Source organism: Nyctereutes procyonoides, unplaced genomic scaffold (assembly GCF_905146905.1).
Source record: "Nyctereutes procyonoides isolate TBG_1078 unplaced genomic scaffold, NYPRO_anot_genome, whole genome shotgun sequence".
Lineage (NCBI taxonomy): Eukaryota > Metazoa > Chordata > Mammalia > Carnivora > Canidae > Nyctereutes > Nyctereutes procyonoides.
The window spans coordinates 62,820-90,589 of record NW_026575034.1 but is presented as its reverse complement, the minus strand read 5'-3'; the positions used below and the strand labels follow the sequence as shown (position 1 = coordinate 90,589).

General features: G+C 38.2%; 1 protein-coding gene across 1 annotated transcript; it reads left to right on the top strand.

Annotated features, from left to right (window-relative positions):
- The first annotated feature begins 472 nt into the window (after positions 1-472).
- Positions 473-27,770, top strand: MS4A14 (membrane spanning 4-domains A14). Its single transcript, XM_055317584.1, has 8 exons — positions 473-610; positions 2,501-2,629; positions 8,969-9,019; positions 11,847-11,996; positions 14,939-15,037; positions 25,722-26,330; positions 26,391-26,945; positions 27,099-27,770. Exons 1-8 carry the CDS (start codon positions 473-475, stop codon positions 27,768-27,770), a joined length of 2,403 nt encoding a protein of 800 aa, XP_055173559.1.

Sequence of the window (27,770 nt, the reverse complement as noted above, 5' to 3'; positions counted from 1 at the left end):
ATATTCCATAAGTTTTAGTTCCTTTATATCTCGTGAGCCTAGGTATTGGGATTTGTTTTCATCTACATCGTCTATTTGTTTTGTGTTTGCAAACTGTTTATAATCAAACTGACAAGAAAGTATGTCTTCGGGATGAGCACTGGGTGTTGCTCTGTATGTTGGTAAATTGAACACCAATAAAAATTAATTTATAAAAAAAAATAAAAATAAAAATAAAATACTAAAAAAAAAAAAAGAAGAAAGTATGTCTTCTGGAAAATTGGATGGATCTTCCACCAGGATTCAGGGGGCTGGATGTGCTCTAGAATTCTTAGACTCTATGACTCAATGACTGTGATTCTGTGGTTCTAGGAGCGAGGAGAGCAACCACGAAGGTTCATCGCTCCATGTAAGACTGATGGAAGACCATGGTTTTGGCTGCAGCGATCACTCACTCACTCACTCACTCTTAATAGAGTTCTGCCAATGAATCATGGAGTCATCATCTGAAGTCAAAAGATCGGCCCATGTCATCACTATACAACCAAATGATACAATACTGACTGCATTTCCCTATGGACCTCAGAGCTCTCTGCTGGATTTCCTGAAGGGAGAGCCAAAAGTCTTGGGGGTAAGTCCTCTCCCATCTGCGGGTTTTCCTGGAAAGGAGAAAAGAAGCTGTTTTTTTCCAGGTGTGTCTGCCTGGAGGCTTTTTCAGGAAGGGACTTGATTCCCCTTCTTTATTTTTTTTGTCATTTTTCATCTTAATGTTTCCTTCTTGACTAATCATAAAAACTTCTAAGTCACTTGCTTGTACAAATAACCTTGATCTTCAGTAGAAGAACCAATATATAGCAAATATTACCATTTCCCTGGTATTTGATAAATAAGAGAAATAAAATTCTGCTTAGAAATGCACAGTTTGCCTTGTAAATGTCTTATTTATAAGCATGTCTTAGAAATGCTTCTGGAGGCTTATTTAATGCTGGAAAAAACAGCATTTATTTATTTATTTATTTATTTATTTATTTATTTATTTATCATCTTTATTTTTGTTCTTTAAATTCAATTAGCCAACAATATATATAGTAAATTTACTATATATAGTAAATTATTTTCAGATGAAGAGTTCAGTTAATCGTAAGTTGCATATCACACCCAGTGTTCATCACATCACGTGCCCTCCTTAATGCTCATCACCCAGTGGCCCCGTCCCCCGCCCCCCAGTAACCCTCAGTTTGTTCCCTATAGTTAAGAGTCTCTCATGGTTTGTCTTCCTGTCTGATTTCATCTTGTTTTATTTCCCCCCTTCCCCTGTGCTCCTCTGTTTTGTTTTTTAAATTCCACATATGAGTGAAACCATATAATTGCCTTTCTCTGATTAACTTATTTTGCTTTGCTCTACTTCCATGCATATTATTACAAATGTCAAGATGTCATTCTTTTTGGCTGGGTAGTATTCCATTGTGTATTTATCACATCTTCTCTACCCATTCATCTGTTGAGGGGCATCTGGGCTCTTTCCACAGTTTGACTAAAACTTCCTAACACTGAGGAAATCCTAGGGCTGTTTCATGAGGAGTTAGTACTGCTCTTTGAATTCTATCAGAGAGGATGAAGGAAACTGGTATAATTTTTCCAAATATTTTATTGATGAGGTGACCTCAGGACATGGTGGCGCCTCCCTTGGAGCTAAAAGCCATTCAAGGAGAGGTTACACTTCCCCTTTGTGCTGTCACAGGCATTGGGAGTTGTTTGAAAACTATATTCAAAGCTCATAGTGAGCCACAAACTAGACAAAATATTTTCAGTCATACATGCACCTAGAGGAGGGCTGTGTACACAGCCTCCACCCTTTGTAAAAGAAGAAAATCACTACTTGTGGTCGATGCATGAGGAAAAATCCAGAATGCTTGAAGAGAAGCTCTGTTCCAAGAAGAGCTGCCCTCTCTGCAAGAGCACCACGGCACAGACTCCTAACAGCCTGATGAGCCCAGTGGATTACTGTCACCTCTAGACAGGCTCCTGTCTGAGGAGCAGAAGAGAACTCACCCCAGCCTCTCCACTCTAGATCAGCACACTTCAAATTTTTAGAGAAGTGGGCTCCAAAAGCATGCACTGGGTGCGGAAAATGTGTGTGTGCTGGGGACTGGGGACAGGAGGAGGATGCTGGAGCTATAGACGGGAAAACGTGCAAGGTGAATAGTTTGCAGTCTCTGTCCTCAAGGAGCTTACAAGTAGGCCAAGCTTATATTTAAATCTGTCTGGTGCAAGGGAAATTGGTAATACGGGGGATTCAGTAAGTAGCGAAGGACGAGAGTGAGGGTCACGAACCTGAAGGACCAGGTGAGTGTGGTGAGGAAACAGACAACGGAAAATCTGAGGGCAGCTGGCAGGTGGAAGGGAAAGGCATTCATGTGGAGGGAGGCGTGACGTAAGCAAGGTGGTATGCCCAGGGACCCGGAGGAGCCCAGTGAGCTGGGGCACTTCTGATCTCATGGACCCATTTCTTTCCTCACAGGCTCTCCAGATCCTGCTTGCATCGATCATTGTGGGCGTTGGAAGTATATTTGCATTTAATTACATCAATTTCTCCCAGAGGTTTCCCCTCGTTTTCCTCACAGGATATCCATTCTGGGGAGCACTTATTGTGAGTACTGTCAGTTAGGAGCTTTGGAAAAATTATGGTCAAGATTATGATCAAAACTGGTTTGAACTGCCCCAGGTCCTGGCATAATGAATCCCATGGATATAGTCCCCAAGGAAACCAGATTGTCCCTTCTGTGGCCAGAGAAGTGACTCATTTAGTCATCGCACTACCATCATCACAGCGGTAACTTCTCCTAGGTGTACAGTGCTTAAAAGTTCCCAAAGCCCTGTGCGTAGAATAAGTCATTTGCTCCTTATCACCAACGGGAGATCAGATGGATAAATATCCTACTCTCTTCTTTGCAAATATGGAAATGGAATTTAAGAGTAGATAACAATTTTTATTTGAGTACGGATGACACACAATGTTACATTACTTCCAGGTGAACAACATACTGATTTCACAAGTTTATACATTATCCTGTGCTCACCACAAACGTAGCTTCCACCTGTCGCCAGACATCTCTACTGCGAATCAGCGACTGTATGCTTCACGCTGTGCCATTTATTCGCATGACTTATTCATTCCATAACTGGAGGCCTGTATGCCCCTCTCCCTTTCACCCTTTTTCTCCAGCCCCAACCCCCTCTCCTCTGGTAACTGTCAGTTCGTTCTCTGTATTTATAGGTCTGAATCTGTTTATTCATTTTTTGTGAGATTCCACATGAGTGAAATCACTTGGCGTCTTTTCCAGCTTGACTTATTTCATTTAGCATAATACCTTCTAGTTCCATCCATGTTGTCTCAAATGGCACAATTTCATCCTTTCTATAGCTTTGTAATATTCCCCTGTATGTACCACATCTTCCTTATCTATCAATGGACGCTTAGGTTGCTTCTGTATCGACTATTGTAAATAATGCTGCAATAAACATAGGGGTGCATATAACTTTTCCAATTAGTGGGTTTTTTGTTTTCTTTAAGTAAATAATAAGTAGTGGATTTACTAGATCACATGGTCTTTCTATTTTTAATTTTTGGAAGAAATTCCATACTATTTTCCACAGTGGCAATACTAATTTACGTTCCTACCAACACTGCGTGAGCGTTCCTTTTTCTCCACATCCTCAACAACACTTGTTATTTCTCTTTGATCTATAAATGTAAGGTGACACCAGTTGTGGTTTTGATTTGCATTTTCTTGGTGATCAATAATGTTGAGCATCTTTTCATGTGTCTGTTGGCAATGTGAATGTCCTTTTTGGGAAAACATCTATTCAGGTCCTCTGTCCATTTTTAATCAGATTGGTTTTTTGTTTTGTTTTGTTTTTTGGTGTTGAGTTGTGTAAGTTCTTTATATATTTGAGAGATTAACCCCTTATTTGACATATCATTTGCTAATATCTTCTCCCATCCATTAGGTAGTCTTTTAAAATTTTGTTGATGGTTTCCTTCACTGTCCAAAAGCTTTTGTTTTGAGGTAGTCCCAGTAATTTATTTTTACTTTTGTTTCCCCTGTCTTAGAAGACATATCCAGAAAAATGTTTCTATAGCCAGAAAAAATTACTTCCTGTGTTCCTTTCTAATATTTTTATAGTTTCAGGCTTAGGTGTGATTAATCTTGAGTTTATTTTTGTGTATGGTGTCAGAGAAGAAAGTGGTTCAGTTTCATACTTTTTTACATGTAGCTGTCTAGCTTTCCCAGCTTCATTCATTGAAGAGACTGCCTTTTCCCCATTGTATATTCTTATCTTCTTTGTCACAGATTAATTGAACATATTATCATGGGTTTATTTATGGGCTCTCTATTCTAATCTAATGATCTATGTGTATATTTTTGTGCCACTACCATACTCTTTTAATTACTGCAACTTTGTAATATATCCTGAAATCTGGAACTGTGACACCTCCAGCTTGTTTTTCTTTCTCAAGATTGATTTGGCTACTCGGAGTCTTTTGTAGTTCCATACAAATTTAGTACTCCTGTACTACTTGCTCTAGGTCTGTGAAAAATTCTGCTGACATTTTGATAGAGATTGCATTGAATCTGTAGATTGCTTTGGGTAGTATTAACATTTTAGCAATATTAATTCTTCCAATCCATGAACATGGGAATTATCTTTCCATTTATTGTGTCATCTTAAATTTCTTTCAGCTATGTTTCATAGTTTTCAGAGTACACGTCTTTCACCTCCCTGCTTAAGTTTATTTCTAGGTATTTGATTCATTTTGGTACAACTGTAAATAGAGTTGTCTCCTTTTCTTTCTGCTACTTTGGTATTCGTATATAGAAACACTACTGACTTCTTGGTATTAATTTTGTATCCTGCAACTTTACTGAATTCATTTATTATATCTAGTAGTGTTTTGTTAGAGTCTTTAGGATTTTTCTATGCATAATATCATGTCATCTGCAAATAGTGACTTCTTTAGCAATAGTGTTGCCTCTTATTTCTTTTTCTTGTCTGATTGCTGTGGCTAGGACTTCCAGTAATATGTTGAATAAAAGTGGTGAGAGTGGACATCCTTGTCTTGTTCCTGATCTTAGCAGAGAAGTTCTCAGTTTTTCACCATTAAGTATGATGTTAGTTATGGATTTTTCATACATGGCCTTTATTATATTCTGGCTTGTTCTTCTAAACCCACTTTGTTGAATGTTTTTATCATGAATGGATATTGAATTTTATCAAATGCTTTTTCTGCATTTATCAAATTGATCATATAATTTTTATCATTCTTTTTGTTGATGTGGTGTATCATGTTGATTTGCAAATATTGAACCACCCTTGCAATAAATCTCACTTGATCATGGTGAATTATCTTTTTAATGTTATTGTTGAATGTAGCTTTCTAATGTTTTGTTGAGGATTTTTGAGTATATTCATCAGGGATATTGGCCTGTAGTCTTCCTTTTTTGTGGTGTCTTTCTCTGGTTTTGGTGTCAGGATAATTCTGGCCTTATAGAATATCTTTAGAAGCTTTATTTCCTCTTCTATTCTTTGGAATATTTTGAGAAAAAGAGATGTTAACCTATTTAAATGTTTGGTAGATTTCACCTGTGAATCCTTCTGGTCTTGGACTTTCACTTTTTGAATAGATTGTTTTTGTTTTTGTTTTTGTTTCTGTGACAGAGGACAAGCACATGTGGGGAGGGGCAGAGGGAGAGAGAGAATTTTAAGCAGGCTCCACACACACTGCGGAGCCTAATCTGGGGCTCAGTCTCACCTGAGATCATGACCTGAGCCAAAATCAAGAGTCAGGTGCTTAACTAACTGAGCCACTCAGGCACCGCAGTAGAATATTTTTTATTACTGATTCAGTTTCGTTACTGGTAAGCAGACTGTTCAGATTTTCTATTTCTTCCTAATTCTGTTTTGTAAGATTGGATGTTTTTAGGAATTTATTCATTTCTTATACGTAGTCCAATTATTTGGCATAAAATTTTCATGATATTCTCTTATAATCCTTTGTATTTCTGTGGTGTCAGTTGTTACTTCCCCTCTCTCATTTCTGATTTTATTTATTTGGGTCCTTTTCCTTTTTTTTTTTTTCTTGATAAATCTGGCTGTTTATCAGTTTTGTTTATCTGTACAAAGAACCAGTTCTTGGTTTTACTGATTTTCTTTATATTTTTTAAAGTCTCTATGCTATTTATTTGTACGATGCTTTTTATTATTTCCTTCCTCTACTCACCTTGGGCTTTGTTTGTTCTTTCTTTTTCTAGTTCCTTTATATGTAAGGTTAAATTATTTGAGTTTTTTCTTCTTGAAGTAGGCCTGTATCACTATATTATTTCCCTCTTAGAACTGCTTTCACTGCATCCCAAAGATTTTGGACCAATGTGTTTTCATTTTCATTTGTCTACATGTTTTTTTTAATATCTTCTTTGATTGCCTCATTGACTCATTGGTTGTTTAGTATCATGTAGTTTAATCTCAAGAATAGATAATACCTTACACATATCTAGCTAACATTCATAGAATCATAGACTCTCATAACTTAAGAAGAATTCTAAAGATGACTATTGGGATCCCTGGGTGGCACAGCGGTTTAGCGCCTGCCTTTGGCCCAGGGCGCAATCCTGAGACCCGGGATCGAATCCCACGTCAGGCTCCCGGTGCATGGAGCCTGCTTCTCCCTCTGCCTGTGTCTCTGCCTCTCTCTCTCTCCCTGTGTGACTATCATAAATAAATTTAAAAAATAAAGATGATTATTATGGTTTCATCCCCTTATTATTCCCGGAGACAATTTTATGAATGCCACTCATCGAGTTAATTATGGAGCCATACATATAATTCTTAGTAGAGTGTTATTTATATCCAATCCCCACAGCTTTGGTTCCTAATCTTCTACTACGATATTTAAGGGGAGACTCATTACACCTTCCCCCACCAGAACATACCCTCTCAGGATGGTAAGAATACTATCTGTTTTAATTGTTTAGAAGCTAGAATCATGCCTGCTGTATAGTAGATATAAATGAATTCATCACTCAATGAACAAATGAGTGAAATAATAACTAAATGAGGCTATTGTCTCTATTAAAAACCCAGATCTCTTTTGTTAAATATAAATATGCCATACCTTTTCTATAATCTGCATTTCAAAATCAACTAGCAGTGTTTTCATTTTCCAAATATAAATAATATAATGACTATAATTTTCATACTACACATCCTGCACTGTAGAGAATCAAAAAGACAAAGCCCCACTTCCCCATTTCACAACAGAATTTCCCCAGTGTGACTGTGTATGATCTACTTGCATGAATTCTAGTGAGATTCTCACATACCGCTCTTTAAAACTCCACTCTCCACTAAAATGATATTTGCTAGGCCCGTACTCTGTCTTTGGTAGAGCTGCAGGTACTGAGCATAGTGGCAAACAAGGCTCTCTTTGAGGGAAGTAATGAATTGCTCTTCTTAGAAATAGATGGGGTTTGTCATATAATAGGGAGGCTAGAAGTGGAAAAGTAAAAAACAAAACAAAACAAAACAAAAAAACCCTCCACAGATATGTTATTTTACTTGCACTCAATAAGAGAGAAGTTCTAGATGCCCTGTGAATATTTAAGGAAGAATTCACCTGGCTTGGAGATTAGGGAAGTGCTTTGCACATAGGTGTTCAATGGGTGGAGTGGAAGGAAAGCATGCCCTGACAAAGGCAAAGCATAAGTGAAAGGCTTGATGTGGGAAAGAGCAACAGAAAGAAGACCTATGGCAGTGGTACAAAATGAAACCAAAAATGTAGACTGCAAATAGGTCATGACCTTTGTAATCATATTAACAATATGGAATTTTATTTAATTTTTATTTTTTTAAGATTTTATTTATTTATTCGAGAGAGGAGAGAGAGAGAGAGAGAGAGAAGCAGAGACACAGGCAGAGGGAGGAGAAGGGTCTCTGCAGGAGCCCGATGAAGGACTCGACCCCAGGACTCAGGGATCACACCCTGAGTCAAATGCAGATGCTCAACCCCTGAGCCACCTAGGCACCCCAAGAATATGGAATTTTAATATGAGATTAAAGAAAACCTGCTAATAATCTTTAAAGAGGAGAGTGACATTTGAAGACTGTTATCTTTAAAACATCATTGGTTTTTCTGAGTGGTAAGTGAATTCGAGGATGGTAGCAGCAAACCTGGGACAGCTGGTTGGGAGGAGGCTACAAGAATCCAGGCATGGAAATGGCAGTGGAGATAGAAAGCTTTGAGAGTGATTTGGAGGTAGAATTGATCCAGTGGGGTTCCATTGTGGGCAATGAAGTGAATGGAGAAATCAAAGGTAACTTTCTGATCTCTGCTTGTCACCTTGAGGTCCCTGAACACCAAGATCCAGATGTCCTCAAGGTCCAACACCAATTCCTACAAAAGAGGTTTCTATGCCCAGAATATTAAAAGTAAGGGACTCCACTTTGGGTGACAGAGTTCTCATCTTCCTGAGTTGTACTAGACTCTATATCCCAGATAAAGAAGTGGCTGAGATAATTATATTAGATACAAGCCCTCTTATCAGCCTTTAGAGTGTTCTGCTTGAGAAAGTCTCCTTCCACACCTCCAACACCCTTCCCTTCCCTCCACCAGGCCCAGAGCCCAGAATTATCTTCCAATTTAGAGCCCAGTTGGGAGAAACATCTCAGTGGTACCTTTTGGACCGTAAGGAGGGGCCTGCCTCTCTCAGCTGATCCTGTTGTTCAGTGCTGAGTATGCCGAGCACAATATTTCATTTTGCATCGGTGCCAGTGCCTACTCTTCTTCCTCCCTGATGCTCAGGTGGAAAGACTACATGGTCCAGGAGATTTGCAGACATACAGATTACAATATAACCTCCAAAGGAAACTATATTGTAAGGGAGTCAAAAACACATCACCTGTTGACTTTTATCTCTTTTCTTCTTAACAGTATGTTATTACAGGATACCTCACAGGAATCAATGACAAGGCAAAATGTATGGTAAGTTACTTTTGTGACTTTTATGTAATTTAAGATCATCTATTTACTTTACATCATCTTTGTGTATGAAACCTTTAGTAGTAAAGGATCTCAGGAATATCCTTAAACATCAAGTTTTGTAGTTCCGGTCATTCCTATTTGCCAATGTCACCACTAACCTTCACCCTTCTACTAGTTCCCATTTCCCTGGTCAAATAATCTGAAAGAGTTTCTTGTTGGAAACCATTCTATATTCCTCTAACTCAATGGTTTTTAACTGGGAATAATTTTGCCTCTTCCCCCAGAAATATCTGACAGTATCTGAAGATATTTTTAGGTGGGACAACTAGGTTGCAGGCTACTATTGTCATCTAGCGGGTAGAAGTGTTTCTAAACATCCTAAAGTGCTTAGAAAAGTCTCCCATAACAAAAAATAATGATCTGAGGGTGTCTGGGTGGCTCACTTGGTTAAGCATCTGCATTCAGCTCAGGTCATGATCCCAGGACCCTGGGATTGAGCCCCGCATCAGGCTCCCTGCTCAGTGGGGAGTCTGCTTCTCCCTCTCCCTCTGCCTGCTTGTGTGTATGCTCTCTCTTTTTCAAGTAAATTACATAAAATCTTTAAAAAAGTGACCTAGCCCAAAATGTCTGTAGTGCCAAGTTTGAGAAACCCTGTTCTAACCAAAACCAATCTCAGGATCACTGTAACCTCCCTGCCTCTCACCCCCACCTACAGAAGATTTTCTTTGGGACCTGCCCAAAGTCTGAAGAAAAGAGTCTGGCATTGATGTCAGATCATTGTGGGCTGGAATCAAGGCTATCACTCATTGCTGTGTCAACTTGAAGGGAAAAGTACTTCAAAGGGTTATTCTGAAAATTTAGTAACATATTACATATAGGGGCATCAAGCGGCTCAGTCGGTTAAGCATCTGCCTAGAGTTCAGGTCATGATCCCAGGATCAAGCCCCAATCAGGGTCCCAGCATAGCAGGTGGTCAGCTCGTCCCTCTTCCTCTGCCCCTCATCCCCATTCATCCTCGTGCTCTCACTGTCACTCTCACTCTGCTCTCTCTCAAATAAACAAATAAAGACAAACTTTTAAGAAAAATATTACATATAAAAGATACTTAAAAGTTTGTACTTCTTTCTCACAACTTTTTTTTTCTCTCTGAAGATGTAAGGCTTCTCTTGAAGCCATTTTAACCATGTTTTTATGGCCCTCTGCCATTTTCCTCTAGGGATAGCTACAGACCATAGGACAGCTCTGACGGGATAGAAGTCCCCATCTCTCTCTACCTGCAGAAATAAATACAGACAATGCAAATAAAGCCCCAAATCCTGTTCTTCTCTCCACATCAATTCCTTTCAGAGCGGAAGAATAAACGAAGGACCTACCTCTGACCCAGTGAGAGCTACACAGAGGCAGGCAGATCACTATGGAGGCACAAACACTGAATCGGGCATCAGAAGATCTGGCCTTCCCTCTCAGCTCTTCCACCAACTGCAGGGTTGCTTACAATCACTCCGTCCCTGAACCTTACTCAGCTGTACTGTGGGGATAGGAAGTGATCTGCCTACATCACAAAACCATAATGAGGGTCAGATGAGACAAAGACTGGGCATATTCTCTGTAAACCATAAGGCACAATACACACTGGGGGATTGCGGATCTAGAAATTTTAGTCCATTAAATGTCCTATGGGAGCCAGAACAGAGCCCAGAAGAGCAAAGGACTGAGGACTGATAGAGATAGAATATCTGTCTATCCTGTGCATTTTCCACCAAAGTGCCTATTTATTGTAAAGGCCTGCGCTTGGGGTAACCCTTAAGTCATAGGAATACTTCCAAGTCCTGCCGCCCTAAGCCACAGCTGCTCCAGGATAGGACAGGCTGTGTGAATGCATCACTGCATGCCCTCACAACAGGCATACACAATCAAGATCTAGTAAATATCTACTGATTTGAAATATGAGGTTTTTCGTTGTTTTTCCTTAAAAAAAAAAAGCGATAGCAGTGCTGGGAGAGGTATGAATAAGATAGTCCAGCGTGTGTGTGTGTGTGTGTGTGTGTGTGTGTGTGTGTGTGTGTGTAGGGAGAAAGAGAAGGGAATTTGGTGGGGCAATCTGGACTTTTTTATATACCTTCCATGTTGGGACACTGCAATCAAAAAAGGAAATCATTAAAACCCAGTGTAAATTTGTTGCCATCAGTAAATATGTTGGTGATGTGGTTGGCTACTGTTTGAATCCCTGGAGGAATGAATGTAAGTCACACGAAGGCAGGACATGTGTCTCTCTTTGTGTCTCATGGGCCTTATGCAGTCCTGGACACATAGTTGGGGCACACTAAAAATTTATTAGAGTAAATGAATAAATGGATACTACTCTAAAATTGGGTGACATTATTCTCTCTCTTTTTTTTTTTGAGGTAGAAATTTAAATTTGAAGAGATTAAGTTATCTTACACAAGGTCCTAGTTCACTAGGACTCAAACTCGGGTCTAATTACAAGGTGAAGATATTTCCTAACATACCATTTTGCTTGCAGATTATGAAAGATGGTGCATCAGGATAAAATGAAATTTTTTTTAGCACTAACTATAGAGCACTCCTTCTTCTCTACTCATTCTCTTTCTTGGCTGACTGGCTCATCCTAAAACTTAGTCTGTCTTCTGACTTCAGTGAATCACTACTTAACTTACCATGCCTTTCAAGCATACTGACCTGATGGAGTAATTCATCCCTGAGGGGTATCTGGAAATACAAAAGCACTACAAATTTCTTACATGGTTATTTTTGGTGTCATTTCATTTTTATTTATTTTAATATTATTTTTAAAACTATTTTCTAGGGACAAGGTGTCACGGCCATGAATGTTATCAGCTCCTTGGTTGCAGTGGCTGGGATTATTCTAACCATTATCAGCTACAGATATCAGCACAAATACTGCCAGACGCCTTCCCTCGAAGGAATCTGTGTTATAGGTAGAGTTCTTTACAATGTAAGTGCTCCTACTCTGTACGGTGAGTCTATACCATCTGACTTGAACTAGGATCATGATGCATCAATTCATTAACTTTGATTCCTGTAACGGAAGTTAGTTAGCATTTGAACTATTGGAAAGTGTACTGTGATGCAGGATCTGATCCTGATCTTGTAAGCTCTCCGAACCTGTTTTCTTTGTGTGGAAAATGAAGATGATAAGAATATGTCCTGCATTGGGTTGTCATGAGCGTTACTTAAATTAGAATAATACTGCCTGGCACAGTGTAAACAGTCAATAGGTTCTAGCTATTACTAGTAGTATTGACCTGGATTTGGATTGAATTTTACCTTTTCAGAATTAGTAAAGAACAAAATGGTCTGAAAAGTTTACCCAATTGGGGCACCTGGGTGGCCCAGTCAGTTAACTGGCTGCCTTGGGCTCAGGTCATGATCTCAGGGTTCTGGGATCAAGCCCTGAGACAGGCTCCCTGCTCAGTGGGGAGTTCTGCTTCTCCCTCTCCCTCTGCCCCTTCCCATGCTTGTTTGCATGCATTCTCTCTTTCTCAAATAAATAAATCTTTCTTTTAAAAGTTTACCCATTTTTTTAAAATTTTTATTTATTTATGATAGGCACACAGTGAGAGAGAGAGAGAGGGCAGAGACACAGGCAGAGGAAGAAGCAGGCTCCATGCACCGGGAACCCGACGTGGGATTCGATCCCGGGTCTCCAGGATCGCGCCCTGGGCCAAAGGCAGGCGCCAAACCACTGCGCCACCCAGGGATCCCTAAAAGTTTACCCAATTAATACTAAAAATAAAATATAGTAGGAGAAGGTGTTTGAGCTACTTCATAAAGTATTTTTGTTATTTTATAACATAAGTCATTTTATATCAATATAGCAATTTCATTCATCACAGCAGATGAGCCAGGAAACCCAACTGTAGGGGTAATTTTTAGTGTTTATCGAGTAAATATTCAGTGGCTGTCACTTTTATGCTGACATATCAATGCCTCCAAAAGGCCTTGCCCTTTACTTCCCCAAGTAAATCCTGGGCTTTCATTTTATTTCTGTCAGCCACATCTTGAAGCCTTTGGTCCTTGAACTTTAATGGGATTTGACCTGTTTGAATGGAAGTGAAAGAGAATCACAGGAAACTGTCTTTCCCAATAAAGAAGGAAAGAGAAAAGAGCTACCAGTTCCTGGACACAAGATCTTATTTGATCCTGACAATGATCCATAAAAGCAAGCATAAGGACACTCTCATATGTTCTGAGATAAACTCCAGAATCAGTCTCAAAAAAAGTTACTAAGCAAAGCCAGAAAAACTATGAGAGGAACACAGTCCTGTCCTAATTGGGCCAAGACATACAACATTATAATCCTTCACTCTTTTTTCTAGTGGACAGATCACCACTGCTGTACATGTTAGTACGTATCAGGAAGAAACTGTATACTGACAGGGTTAAATCTCCAGATTTTTGACTCTGTGTAGATGAGAACTGCAGGATTAGTGTTTACATACAAAATCAGGGAGGATCTGTTCCGAGACCCCACGTGTATGACTCATGATTCCTTGGTGAAATTCCAGTGTCACAAATAAGCTTTTTTTTAAATTTATTATATTTATTTATTTATTTATTTATTTATTTATTTATTTATTTATTTTTAAGCCAGAACAGTGGATTCTAAACATCTCCTGAATGGACCTCTGTCTCAAAGGCTAATCCACTGTCTACATTGTTGCCAGAGCCATCATTCAAAAATGCAGATCTAAGCACATTACACAATAGCTTCATGTGAAACACAGAATTAAGACTCAGATCTTCAAAGATGTACAAGACCCTGTAACATCTATCTTGTCTACCTTTCCAACATTGTTTCAGGTCTTTATCCTCCTCGCTCCACACTTCTGGCACCTTCTCAAATTCCTTAATGTGGTAAATACCCACTGCCCAGGGCCTTCAGACCAGCTGTCTCTTGCTTCAAACGGTTCCCGGTCTGGTGCCTACCCTTTTCCACCTGCCCAATTACAACCCCTCCTTGTTCTTGAAGCTTAGTTTAAACTTCACTTCATTGGGGAATCCTTCCTGATTGCACCTCTACCTTTCCCGGTGCTGGCCTGTCTGGATCTCCCATTACAGTAGTGTGTAGCTCCCAATACTTTCTCAAAGCACTTAATGCAACTTAGCAAAGTAAATAATTGTCTACTTATTTGTCTCTGTTTGCTTCCTTGTTATGATAGAAGTTTCACAATGACCAGGAGGCAACTTTATGGTAGACACGTCATTTTGGTTTTATTAACAAATGGAATATCCAAGCTTCTGGATGTGTTGCAGGGAAACCAAGGTTCAGACAGACTCAGTTGCTTGACCAGGTTACGTGTGACCTGAGTGCACCCAGATCTTCCCGTCTCCCCCGCCCAAGCTTTCTAGACATTGTGCTATTTCTTACACTGCTTTTTGATCTAACTATTACATTAAGGCACAGTGGGCAAAACTGCAGTCTGTGGGCTATATCCAGCCTGCATTTTGTCCTATTTGGTTCCCACAGGTGAATGAATAGCCAGAAATTTTCACATTAAAAATATGCACATCCTGCATCCATAGGAAAGGAAAATATGTCACGGGGCCCACGTTCCCACATGACAACTATTGCTCAGAACTGAGTAATGTATGCATTCTGGGAATACCTTTATTCTCTATCATCTCCCCCTCCTAACTGGTCCACTCATTTGGGATGGTTGCCTGGTCCCCATAAGCATTGACGTTTGTTATCTCTGCTTATAAAAAAGAGGTAAGATGAAAATTGTCCAATCACTGACGGCTATGGGAGCTTCTAAAATGTGTTATTTCCCCTTGTTGGTGTTACAGTTACAGTGTAAGAAGTCCTTGGCTTATATCTTTAAAATGATAGAGCTTTCATTCCAAATGCCATATATTTATCCTCATTATTTGCAGGGAATTTTGTCAGTCTTACTGATCATCAGCATAGCAGAGCTCAGCATCGCTGTGACTATCGTCTCCTTCAGAAGCAAGTGCTGGACAAACTCCAATGAGGTGCGTTCAGTGTTGTTCTAAGAAAGGGTTCGCACTGGGACACTGCAAGGAGCCCTCTGGCCTGTTAGTCGCCAGAGCAGTATTCTCAGATGCTGACTGCAGCTTCTAAAGTGAGAGAGGTCAGGAAGAGAGAACTTTAACATGATGGTTCACTCCACCCTTTGAGATAACTACGCTTCTTTTTCCTGCCCTCTCTGCTATCCGGTCACCTCTGTTCAGACATAGCTCGTCCCCCTGCCAGTCTGCTCTATATAACCACCCTCACTTGCACGTGCCAGCTGTATCAATACTTTTGCTCTTCTAGTGGGCATATAGTAGAATTTCATTGTAATTTTAATTTTCACCTCCTTGATGACAAATGATAATGAGATTTTTTTGCGTTTATTGTCCTTGGTATCTTTTGGGGGGGGAGGTGTCTGTTACCGCCATTAGCCAACAGTTACTGCATTATTATGCATTAATATTACAAAAACTTAAATGATTCTTTTTTAAATGATTCTTAATATAAGTTCTTTTTTTTAAGAGATGTGTATTGCTATTTTTTTCCAGCCTTTGTTTGCCTTTCCATTTTCTTAACAGTTTCTTTCAAGTAAAAAACTTGTTGAAGTCCAATCTATGATTTATTTTCTTTTATGGTTAGTCTTTTTTGTGTTCTAACAAAGCTTTGCCTACACCAAGATTGCAAATATTTTCTTCTCTACTTTCTTGTAGAGGTCTCACAGTTTTAGCTTTTGTGTTATGTCTGTAACAGATTTCAAGTTAACTTTTACATATTATATAGCTGTGAGGTAAGAAGTTCATGCACCCCCTGCTAGGAAGATATCCAGCTATGCCAATGCTATTTGTTGAAAATGCAACGTTTTCCCCCTTGGCATCTTGGTTGAAAATCAATTGACCTCTTATTTATAGTTTTCTCTTGGACACTATTTTGTCTCATTGATCTGTAGATCTGTCCTTCCACATATTCCACACTGTCTTAATTTCTGCAGCTTTAGAGTAGTAATCTTTTTTTTTATCATGGTAAAATATTCATAACATACTGTCATTTTAGCCATTTGTTCAGTATACAATCCAGTGGCATTAAATATATTCATAATGATGTGTAATCATCACCACTATCTATGCTTAAAACTTTTCATCATCGCCATACAAACTCTGTGCCATAAACGTAATTCCCCTTTCCTCCTCCTTCCAGCCCTTGGTAACTTCTAGTCTATTTTATGTCTCTACATCTATTTTCCATTATTTACTGATTATTCTAGATAATTCATAAAAGTAGAATCATATAATACTTTTTCTTCTGTATCTGTTTTACTTGACTACACATAATGTTTTCCAGGTTCATTCATATTTATTTATCAAAATTTCATTCTTTTTATAGATAATAGATAAACAGTAGTCCGTTTTGTGTATATTCCACATTTTGCCTGGTCATTCATCTGTTGACAGCTTTTTTTCACTCTTTGGCTATTGTGAATAATGCTGCTAGGAACACTGGTATAGAAATATCTGTTCTAATCTCTGAGGGTGCCTGTGTAGTACAGTCAATAGAGCATCCGGCTATTGATTTTGGCTCAGGTCATGATCTCAGGGTTGTGGAACTGGAACTGAGCTCTGTGCTTGGGGCAGAGTCTGCTTGGAATTCTCTCTCCATCTCCCTTTGCTCCTTGCTCACTCTCTCTAAAATAAATAAATTTAAAAAAATCAATTGACCATACATATGAGGGTTTATTTCTGGACCACATTAGTCTATTTACATTAGTTTATTTTGACTACATTGGTCCATATATCTGCCTTTATGTCAATACTATACTTTCTTAATTACTATAGTTTTTTATTAAATTTCAAAGCTGGGGGGATCCCTGGGTGGCGCAGCGGTTTGGCGCCTGCCTTTGGCCCAAGGCGCGATCTTGGAGACCCGGGATCGAATCCCACGTCGGGCTCCCGGTGCATGGAGCCTGCTTCTCCCTCTGCCTGTGTCTCTGCCTCTCTCTCTCTCATTCTATGTGACTATCATAAATAAATAAAAATTAAAAAAAAATAAATTTCAAAGTTGGGAAGTGTGATTCTTTCAACATCGTTCTTCTTTTTTCAAGATATATTTTTTTGATCTTTTGGGCCCTCTGGAATTCCACATGAACTTGAGAAATGGTTTTGCCATTTTTGAGAAAAAGGCTGTTGGAATTTTAATAGGAATTGCATTTAAGCTGTAGATAGCTTTGGGTAGTATTAGCATCTTAACAATGTCAGATGTTCCTATGATGAACACAGGATGCCTTTCCATTTATTTAAACCTACTTTAATTATTTTCAGCAATATTTTACAGCTTTTAGCACAGAAATCTTTCATCTCCTTGGTTATATTTATCCCTCAGTATTTAATTATTTTAGATGGTATTGTAAATAGAATTGTTTTCTGAATTTTCTTTTCTTTTCAGAATGCTAATGACTGGTATACAGGAACAAAACTGATTATCACGTGTTGGTCTTGTATGTTGTACTTTGCTGAATTTATTTGAGCTTTCTTGTTGTTTCTTTGTCATGTTCCCTATATAGGATTATGGCATCTATGAAAAGTGATAGCTTTACCTATTTATTTCCATTTTGGATAACTTTTACTTCTTTTTGTTTAGCAATAATATGTACAGCTCCCACTACCGTGTTGTGTAGCAGTGGTGAAATCAGGCATTCTTGTCTGAATCTTGATTTTAGGGGGAAACATTTCAGTCATTCACCATTTAGTATTACGTTGGTTGTATATTTATCACATTGAGGAATTTTCTCTCTATTCTTAATTTTCTGAGAGTTTTCTTTTTTTTTATCTTTTATAGGTATTGGATTTTGTTAAATGCCTTTTCTTCTCCTAGTGAGATGATCATGTGGATTTTCCCCCTACATTATATTAATGTGACATTGATTTTTTTCATATTGAACCATCTTTATACATGTGGCATAAGTCTCATTTGGTCATGATGAATAATCCTTTTGATATATTGCTACATTTGACTTACTGATGTTTTGCTGAAAATGTTTGACAAGAGATATTAATAATTTTCTTTTCTTTTTAAATATTTTATTTATTTATTCATGAGAGACAGAGAGAGAGAGAGAGAGAGAGAGAGAGAGAGATGCAGAGACACAGGCAAAGGGAGAAGCAGGTCCCATGAAGTGAGCCTGATGTGGGACTCGATCCCAGGACTCCAGGATCACTCCCTGTGCCGAAGACAGGCGCTAAACCGCTGAGCCACCCAGGGATCCCAGATATTGATAATTTTCTATTCTTGCAATGTCTTTATCTAGCTTTAGTATCAGGGTAATGTCAGCTTCATAGAATGAATTGAAAAATTTTCCCTTCTCTTCAATTTTTTGGAGGAGTTAAGAGAATGAATGGTATTAATTCTTCTTTAAATCTTTAATAGAATTCACCAGTTAATCTATCTGATCCAAGAGGGGTTTTTTTATGTTTCTTTTTGAGTCAGTGAAGATATTTTGTGTGCTTCAAGTAATTTATTCATTTCTTGTAGAATATCTAATTTATGGGCATACTATTGTTCTTAATATTTTTATATCATTTTAATCTCTGTAATAATATAGCAATGTCCTCACTTCCATTTTTTTTTTCAGATTTTATTTTTATTTATTTGAGAGAGAGAGAGAGCAGGTGCAGAAGCAGGGCAGAGGGTAGGAAAATGGGCAAGAAGACTCCTTGTTGAGAAGGGAGCCCAGACATGGGACTCGATTCCAGGACCCTGAGATCATGACCTGAGGTGAAGGCAGGTGCTTAACCAGCTGAGTGCCTCCTCATTTTCATCTTTTATTTTAGTTATTTGCTGTATCTTCTTTACTTTTTTCAATCCAGCCATAAGTTTGTTGATTTTGTTGATCTTCTCAAAGAACCAATATGTGGTTTCAATGATTCTCTCTATTGTTTTTCTATTCTCTATTTTATCACTAATATTTATTATTTTCTTCCTTCCTCTAGCTTTGGGTTAGTTTGTTTTACTTGTCCTGATTCCATATACAGTTAGGGTACTGATTTGAGATCTTCTTTTCAAATATAGGCATTTACAGCTATATATTTCCCTCTTAACAAAGCCTTTGCTGCATGCCGTAAGTTTCAGTATGCTATTTTTGTTTTCTTCAATATCAAAGTATTTTCTAAATTCTTTTTTTTATTTCTTTTTTGGCTTGCTGGTTGTTTAAGAATATGCTGTTTAATTTCCACATATTTGTCAATTTTTCAGCTTTCCTTGTATTATTAGTTTCTATTTTTATCCAGGTATGGCCAGAAAAGATATTTTGCATGGTATCTTTCAAATCTATTGAAACTTGTTTTGTGGCATAATATGTAGTCTCTCCTGAAGAATGTCCTGCATGCACTTAAGATGAATGAATGTGCTTTTTGCTTTTGTTGGTTGGAGTGTTCAGTGTATGTCTGTCAAGTCTAATTGGTTTACTGTGTTAGTTATCCCTCTGTTTCTTTACTTATCATCTGTGTGGTCATTCTACCCTTTTTGAAAGTAAGGTATTGAAGCCTCCAAATATTCTTGTAGAACTATCTATTTTTCCACTATATCAATTTTGCTTCTTATATTTTGAGGATCTTATATTCATGCTGCTGTTATCAGATGTGTGAATGTTTATAATTGTTATATCTTCATGTTCTATCAAAACTTTCATTAATATATAAAGTATTTCTTTGTCTCCTATAATCTTTTTTTGGTTTAAAGTTTCTCTGATATAGCCCCCTCCCCAAGCATTCTCTTGGTTGTTTTTACATGGAATTATTTTTTCAATAATTTCACTTTCAATTTCTTTGTGTTTTTGAATCTACAGTCTCTTGTACACAGTACAAAACTGAACTATTTTTGTCTTGTTTTTATCCATCCAGCCAATCTCTGTCTCTTGATTGGAGAGCTTAAACCTTCTATATTTAAAGTAAATACTAATAAAGATGAACTTACTTCTACCATTTATTTATTTTCTAAATGCCTTATTGTGGGTCACATAGACTCTATTCATGTTTTTAAATTATTTTTCTGTTCCTCAGACTCAATAATTTCAACTGTTCTATCTTTAGGTTTCTTGATTAGTTCTTCTGACTGCTCATATCTACTTTGGAACCCCTCTAGTGTATATTTAATTGTACTTTTCATCTCCAGAAATTCCTTTGGGTTCTGTTTTATAATTTATATCTCTTTACTGATATTCTCATTTTGTTCATACATCATTTTCCTATATTTGCCCATGACTTTCTTTAGCTCTTTTAGCATCCTTAATATAGTTGATTTAAAGTCTTTGTCTAGTAAACATGAAGTCTGAGTTTTCTTGGGTATGTTTGTGTTCCTTAATTTTCTTCCACTGAATAGGCCAAACTTTCCTGATTCTTTGTATACCTTGGTAAAAGTCAACATTTGAGCCTTATACTGTGTTAACTCTGGAAATTAGCTTATCCATCTGCCTTAGGGCTTTTGGTGGTTTTTGTTTGTTTGTTTTTATTGATGTAGAGCATCTCTATGCCAGAGATAAGCTTCAGGACTTCTCAGGTCTTTTCTGAGCCTGCATCTTTTCCTGGGCATGCATAGTGGGTTTCTACATTCTCCCATAAATACCATTGTTTCTAAATATCAAGAAAATAAAATAAATTTTAAAAATTCAAAAAGAAAATAGTGGAAGTTGAGTAATTTCCTATAGAGCTATTTCAGTTAGGATGTGTTGAAATAATGGAATCTAGCCTCTGAGCCTACACATCAGTGATTAGAAGCAGCAATCTGCAATTAAAACACAGAAACCTGATATTTGGAAGACATAATCCTAATTGCCCACCATGGCTCCTGAAATATGGGTTGCCATCCCCCAGCTGCCTGTCAAAGGCTCGGAGTGGGTGATAAGTAGTCACTATGATGCTGAAGGCTTAAATTGACTTACATAACACATGGATTTACTAGCCAAGTTTTCCCCTGGAAGTTGCAAGTGTTCACATAGACTCCAGAGTTGCAAAATAGTTATTTCAGAGTGTTTCTGCCAATACATTTGTTGTCTAGATGAACACATTAATTCCAGGAGTTTCCTATTCTGCTTTCTTCCCTGGGGCTTCCCTAGAATAATAATCCTTAAAATCAGATAGTATAAATCTTGCAACTTTGTTGGTTTTCAACAACAATCTTTTCTGATTCCCAACCATAGATTGAAAAGGTTTATATTTTACCCTTAATTATGATATTGCCTATAGGGTTTTCATAGACTAAATTTATCCTCATTTGTAAAGAAACTTTTTTATCATGAATGAATATCAATTTTTATAATTTTTCATCTCATGCTTACACTTTTATTATTTCATCTGAGCCCAGGTATTTGGCATACTCTTCTTTTCTTGATACAACACAGAAGAGTATGAAACTCTTTACGAGCAATATTAAAATGAGTTACACTGAATAACTATTCGATTTAATTCCACAAAAAGGGTTTTCTAATGGCATAGTAATGTGCAAAGTATAACAGGGAATGCAAAGGTACTATGTAATATGCACCCTGATCTCAAGAAAAGGAAAGGGAAAGTGAACTCTTAATATTTACCGAGTAACTTCTCTGTGCCAACCACAATGCCCAAGGCATTATTTTATATAGTCTTCAGTCATAGCCATCCTGGAGTAAAGTGTAACTGAAGTGGTTATTATAAATAAGCATGTATTAGAAATTAAATATATTAGATAGAGAGAAAAGCACAGGATCTAGAATTCAACTGCAATGTATGACCCCTAGCTTCACAAGTAATAGCTCTGTGACACTGACTGAAACCTCAGTTCTCTGAGTCATAAAACAAGGTTAATAACCGCATAAGGATATTATAACTATTTTTTGAGATGACTTTGGAACCTTGTCTAGCATTTGGTAATCACTGATGAGTACATTTAAAGTTATACACTTAAAGTCTTAAATAAAATTAAAGAAATTATAATTCATGCCTTCAAATCTTTCTTTTTACAAATGAAAAAAATACTATTCAAATGAAATGAATGTTTGAGGATGAGTAAAAATGCAGAAATATCCCCTAAAGTGCTATTAATCTTTGCATAAATAGCCTTTCAAAGGCAATAAAACATAGATGTGAAAACAAATTAGAAGGTGGAGAATGACAATGTGTAGTATAAGAGAACACGGAGACTCATTTTAGGCCAGCCATCAATCAAATAGGTAGTCACAATTAGGTTATTTAATCACCCAGAGTGCCAATCACTTCATCGAACAGAACAAGTAGTCTCTTCTGACTCTATGGATGACCTAAGAAAGGACATAGGCTGACAAAACTAAGTAGATAGGTCTGTAATGACAGCCTTTCTCAAAAACAAAACAAACAAAAAATAAAAACAAAACTGTGAAGAACTGGAAGCATTGGCTAAAGGTGGTATCAGATGCTGTCATTTAGTTGCTTAAAAAACTTCGTAGATCTCACTTGTCTGTAGAGGAAAGCGCAAATTTCCTGCCCTAGTGTCCTGATATATTCATGCTGCTGTAACAAAAATACCATGGACTAGGTGGCTCAAGCAACAAAAATTTTTCAGAGTTCTGGAGGCCGGAAGTCCAAGATCAGAGTGCTAGTAGATTCAGAGCCTGGTGGGCACCCACTTCTTGGTTCATAGATGCCATCTTCTCACTGTGCTTTCAGATGGAGGGAAGGGAAAGGGTACTATCTGGGTTTCTTTCTATAAAAGTATTAATTCCGTTCATAAAGGCTTCACCCTCATGATCTAATCACCTCCCAAAGACCCCCACCTCCAAATACCATCACACTGGGGATTAAGTTTTATGAATTTAGGGGGAACAAATTCAATCTATAATATTCCATCCATTCCTGCTCCCCAAATTCCTGTCCTTTTCATATGAAAAATATATTATTTACATCCCAATTGCCCCAAAAGTCTTTATCTTGTTTTAGCATTAACTTTAAAGTCAAGTCCAAAATCTCATCTAAATATCATCTAGATCAGATATGGTGAGACTCAACGTATGATCCATTCTCCATTAGTTGTGAACCTATGAAACCAGACATGTTATGACACCAAACTTCCAAAATGCTATGGTGTATTCTTCCAAAAGGGAGAAATAGGAGAAAAAGAAAATTCAAGTCCCAAGTAAGTCTAATACCTAACAGAGTAAACAAACCTTAAGGCTCAGGAATAATTCTCTTTAGCTAGACGCTCTGACTTCCAAGCTCACTGTGGAGGTGACATCACCCTCATGGGTGAGCAGGAAGGCTCCACAGTCATTCTCCCCCTGAGCTCTGCCCCCTGCAGCAGCTCTCTGACTGGGCCCTATAGTCCTTGCAGGCTGGAATCCCAAGCCCACGGCTCTGTCAGGAAGTCCCGTCTTTTGAAATCTCAGTGGATGTGGTCGCAATCCCATGGCTCAGCTGGTTGCAACCCATGCAGCAGTTCTCAACACTGGCACAGCTCTGCGCCCCCGAGGAGAGGCATTCTGGCTCAGCTGGAAACCACAGAGGTGGTCCTACCCTTAGAAATCATCCTTCTTCCAGGGCCCTTTACTCTGGGCCCATGGTAGGAGTGGCAGCCCTGATACACTCTGAATCACCTTCAGTGTCGTTCTTCCATTGTTTTGGAGAATAGGTTCTGGCTTCTATTGAGACAGCTGATCTATACCAATTTCCTCATCAGGCAAAAATTAAGCCTCATAGTCTTAGTGTTCTCATTTTTTGCAATGTGGGTAGACTGGGAATCTTCCAAACCATCAAGTCCTGCTTCCCTTTTGCTAGAGAATTCCATTTTTAAGTAATTTCTTTCTTCTCACATTTTACTATTAGCTGCCTGAAGGAGCCAACCCTCACTTTCAACACTGTTTAGAAATAGCTTTGGCTAAATTTCATAAAATACTTATTGTTAATTATTAATAATATCATTTACTACATGAAATTTCATCATTTCATTCACTATTGCACGTTTTACCTTCCATTAACACCAGAACTCAAATACAATTTGGCCGAGTTCTTTGGCACTTTATAGCCAAGATCACTTTTTTTCCAGCTTCCAATAACCCATTCCTCATTTCTGTCTGAGACCTCAGCAGAATCACCTTTATCTTTCATATTTCCACCAACATTTTGTTCAGGAGTACTTAGGTATTCTTTAAGAAGACCGAGACTTAGCCCTCAACACAAGGGTTTGAAAAAAAAAAAAAAAAGAAGACCAAGACTTTATACTTTATCTATGGCTTTTATCTTTCTGGACCCTCACCATGACAGCCCTTAATGGTCCATTCACAGCAAGATAAGCTGTTTCTAGCAAGCACCTCCAAGGTCTGCCAGGCTCCAAACATCACCCAGTTCTATATCTACTTCTACATTTTTAGGTATTTGTTACAGCAGCACTCCCACTTCTTGGTATTGATTTGTGTCTTAGTCTATTTGTACTGCTATACCACAGATAGAGTGGCTTAAACAACAAAGATTTATTACTCATAGTTCTGAAAACTGGAAGTCCAATATTAAGGTCCTCGCAGATTCAGAGCCCTGGTTCATAGTTGTTAGTCTCACTGTGTCCTTGCTTGGAGTAAGGGGCAAGTGAGCTCTTTGAAGTCCCTTTATAAAAGCACAAATTCTATTTACAGGAGACCCAGCCCCATAATCTAATCTCCTTCCCAAAGAGCTTACCTCTAAATACCATCACATTGGAGATTAGGTTTCAACATATAAATCTGGAGGGACACAAGCATTCAATTTATAGCGCCTAGCACACCATCTAGCAATGTCTAACTGCTTACCCTCTCGTCACATAATACTGCATCATAACCTTATGTTTTGGTGCCCATTGTTTATTTCTACCTGGATTTCAACTCCTATCTTACTTCATCTGACCTTTTTGGATAAGGAATTCCTACTCAACCATCAGCTATTACTCCTCAGTGAAACATTTCATGGCCCTCAAAATCTGATCATCCTCTACATTCCCACAAAGAGCTTAATACCTATTCTATAAGAGCATTTGCTAAATTGTATTGCCATCTCTTTATATGGTGGTTACCTATCATTGTGAGCACCTTATAGGCAAAACCCACGTCTAATATTTTTTTTATCTCCAGTATCTAGTTCATCTAGTAGGTCAACAGTAAATCATAAAACTGAATATATGGGGGCACCTGGGTGACATAGTCAGTTAAATAATGGACTTTTGCTTTCAGCTCAGGCGTGATCTCAGGGTTGTGAGGTTGAGCCCTGAGGCTCCACACTCAGAATGGAGTCTGACTGAGTCTCTCTCTCTCTCTCTCCTTCTGTTCCTCTCCCCTCTCCCCCTCTCTTCTGTACTCGCTCTCTCAGTGAAATAAATAAATCTTTAAAAAAAACCTTGAATATATGAATACTGAGTGGATAATTTTAAATTTCTGAGAAGCTTTATAATATTAAGTATGGGAAGAATACTTCAGACAATCTTAATCAAATTCCCCTTTTCAATATTTGAGATAATAGTAGGTGATGACTTGTCCAAAATAAAACCAATGAGTTGATGGCAAAGCCAGTGCTAGTAGTTATATTTGTTTTCTGACTCCTTGTGTAGGTATTATGTTCTATCTACTATCTTAAGGCAGAGATGAAAAATCACTTGGGAATACAAGAAGAAAAGAATATCAAAAGTTGATTGTTACATTAATGTTTCCCCTACCCCTTGGTTTTATAGATTGTATTTTTCTTGCCTTCGGATGTTACTCAAGATAGTTCACCAACTGCCCCTGAAGAAAATGCTGCAATACAATTTGAGTTTCATGAACAGTCTTCTACTAATGATTCAATATCAAACACTCAGCCTGTTTTCATTGGAGGCTATACTTTCTTCAAGTTAAGAATCTCAAAAAATCCTTTAACCTTTCGATATTCAAGGAGGAGAGGTAGCAATACTTATTATACATCTTCTGAGTCTGTGCTAGATGAACAACGGAAAAGTATCCCTCCACTTTCACAACTTTATGAGGAAGAAACTAAACTGAAACCTTTTCCTCCTGCATCAAAGAAAAAGCCCACAGAAAATATTCTGCCTACTAAACAAATAAAAGATGAAGATCTAAAATCTGCTATCACACAACTCCCAAAAAAGCAAACCCAACTGCAGCAGTCCCAAGCTTTGCCGTCCCTAGTTTCTCCATCCTATTCTGTAAAAAATCCCCAACCGTTATCACCTAAAGACTTTCCATCCCAAGCTTTGCCAGCCCAAGTCCTAGTATCTGAAGCCCCAAAACCCCATTTCATGCAGCCTCATGGCCTAACATCAGAAGACATGCCATACCAAGACATATCATCCGAAGACTTACAATCCCTAGGCATTGCACATCAAAATTCTCCTTATCAAGACATATCATCCCAGAACATACCATCTCAAGACATGCTATCCCAAGATCTACCACCCCAAGACATACCTAACCAAAATCTGCTTTCCCAGATACAAACTCTGCCTACACAAGTCATGCTATTTGAAGCCCCAACATTCCATGCTGCACAGTCCTCTAATATACAACGCCTAAATCAGCAGTCCTTAGAGCTTCAACAACAAAACCAACAATATATGCAAGCAGCATATCAAGATATGCAATCAGAAGTCAAGTTACTGACCCAAGAATGGAAATCTAAGGAGGACTTCCATAGCAGGAAATCCTCCAAGTGGCAATCCCTAGACTGGCAAAACGAAAATTTGCAATCTCTAAAGTCACCTAATTTAGAGCAACAAAACAAAAGCTTGCAATCTCCAAAACAAAAAGCCCTAGACCAGCAAATTCAAGGCCAACAATCCCTAAAAAGGAAATCCCTAGACCAGCACATCAAGGACTGGCTATCTCCAAAGAGGCACTCTATAGATAAGCAAATCCAAGTTAAGCAAGACAGACAGCAACAGCTAGATCAGCAAGCTGAGGTCCAGGTGGTCCAATGGGAACAATTACAAAGGCAAGGTGAAGATCAACAGGACAGAGAGAAGCAATCTCCAATGAGACAACACAAAGAAAGACAAGATAAAGCTCTACAGGTTTATAAGGGGCAAGCCATCAAGAAACAAAGCAAATACCAGCAAACTGAAGACCTGCAGGTCCAAGAGGAGAAATCTCTAAAGCAGCCACATCAAGATGGGCAACTCCAAATCCAGGAACACCAAGGCTGGCAATTTTCAGGCCAACAATCCCAAGATTGGAAAGCTCAAGGCTGGAGAAGCAAAGACTGGAAAGTGCAGGAAATGCAATTAGAAATGCCGCATTCCCTAAAGTGGGAATCTCAAATCCAGCAAACCCAAGATCTATTAGAAAAAGAATCCCTAAAGCAGAAAGCTCTACACCAAGATGTCCAAGCTGTGCATGCCATAACTCGACCTCAACAATTACAGAGCATTCCATTTCAAGACAGTCAGTATCAAGATAAGAACCAACAAGACCTTAAATACACAGATACCCAAAAAGAAGATATGCAAACAAACACCATGCAAACAGACAACAAATCAGAAGACATGAAAAGTGAGAGCCAAAACCTATACAACCTGCAGTTGGAAGACAAAAAGCCAGATTGTAATTGTTCCTCCTGCCAAAGCTCAGTGCAAGACACACATTTCACCTCTACGTCCGATATAAATTCAGAACAAGATGTTCAGAAAAACATTTCAATTTGCTCAACTACATACCAAGAAGATATAACTTTAACTACCACCTCATGTTACCCGAAAGACCAACAGCATTCTGAAGACTCTGACTAA

Coding starts and splice junctions, on each gene's coding strand:
- MS4A14 (XM_055317584.1), top strand. CDS start 473: ATGGAGTCATCATCTGAAGTCAAAAGATCGGCCCATGTCATCACTATA. Junction 2,630..8,968: donor CATTCTGGGGAGCACTTATT/GTGAGTACTGTC, acceptor TCTTCTTAACAG/TATGTTATTACAGGATACCT. Junction 9,020..11,846: donor ATGACAAGGCAAAATGTATG/GTAAGTTACTTT, acceptor ACTATTTTCTAG/GGACAAGGTGTCACGGCCAT.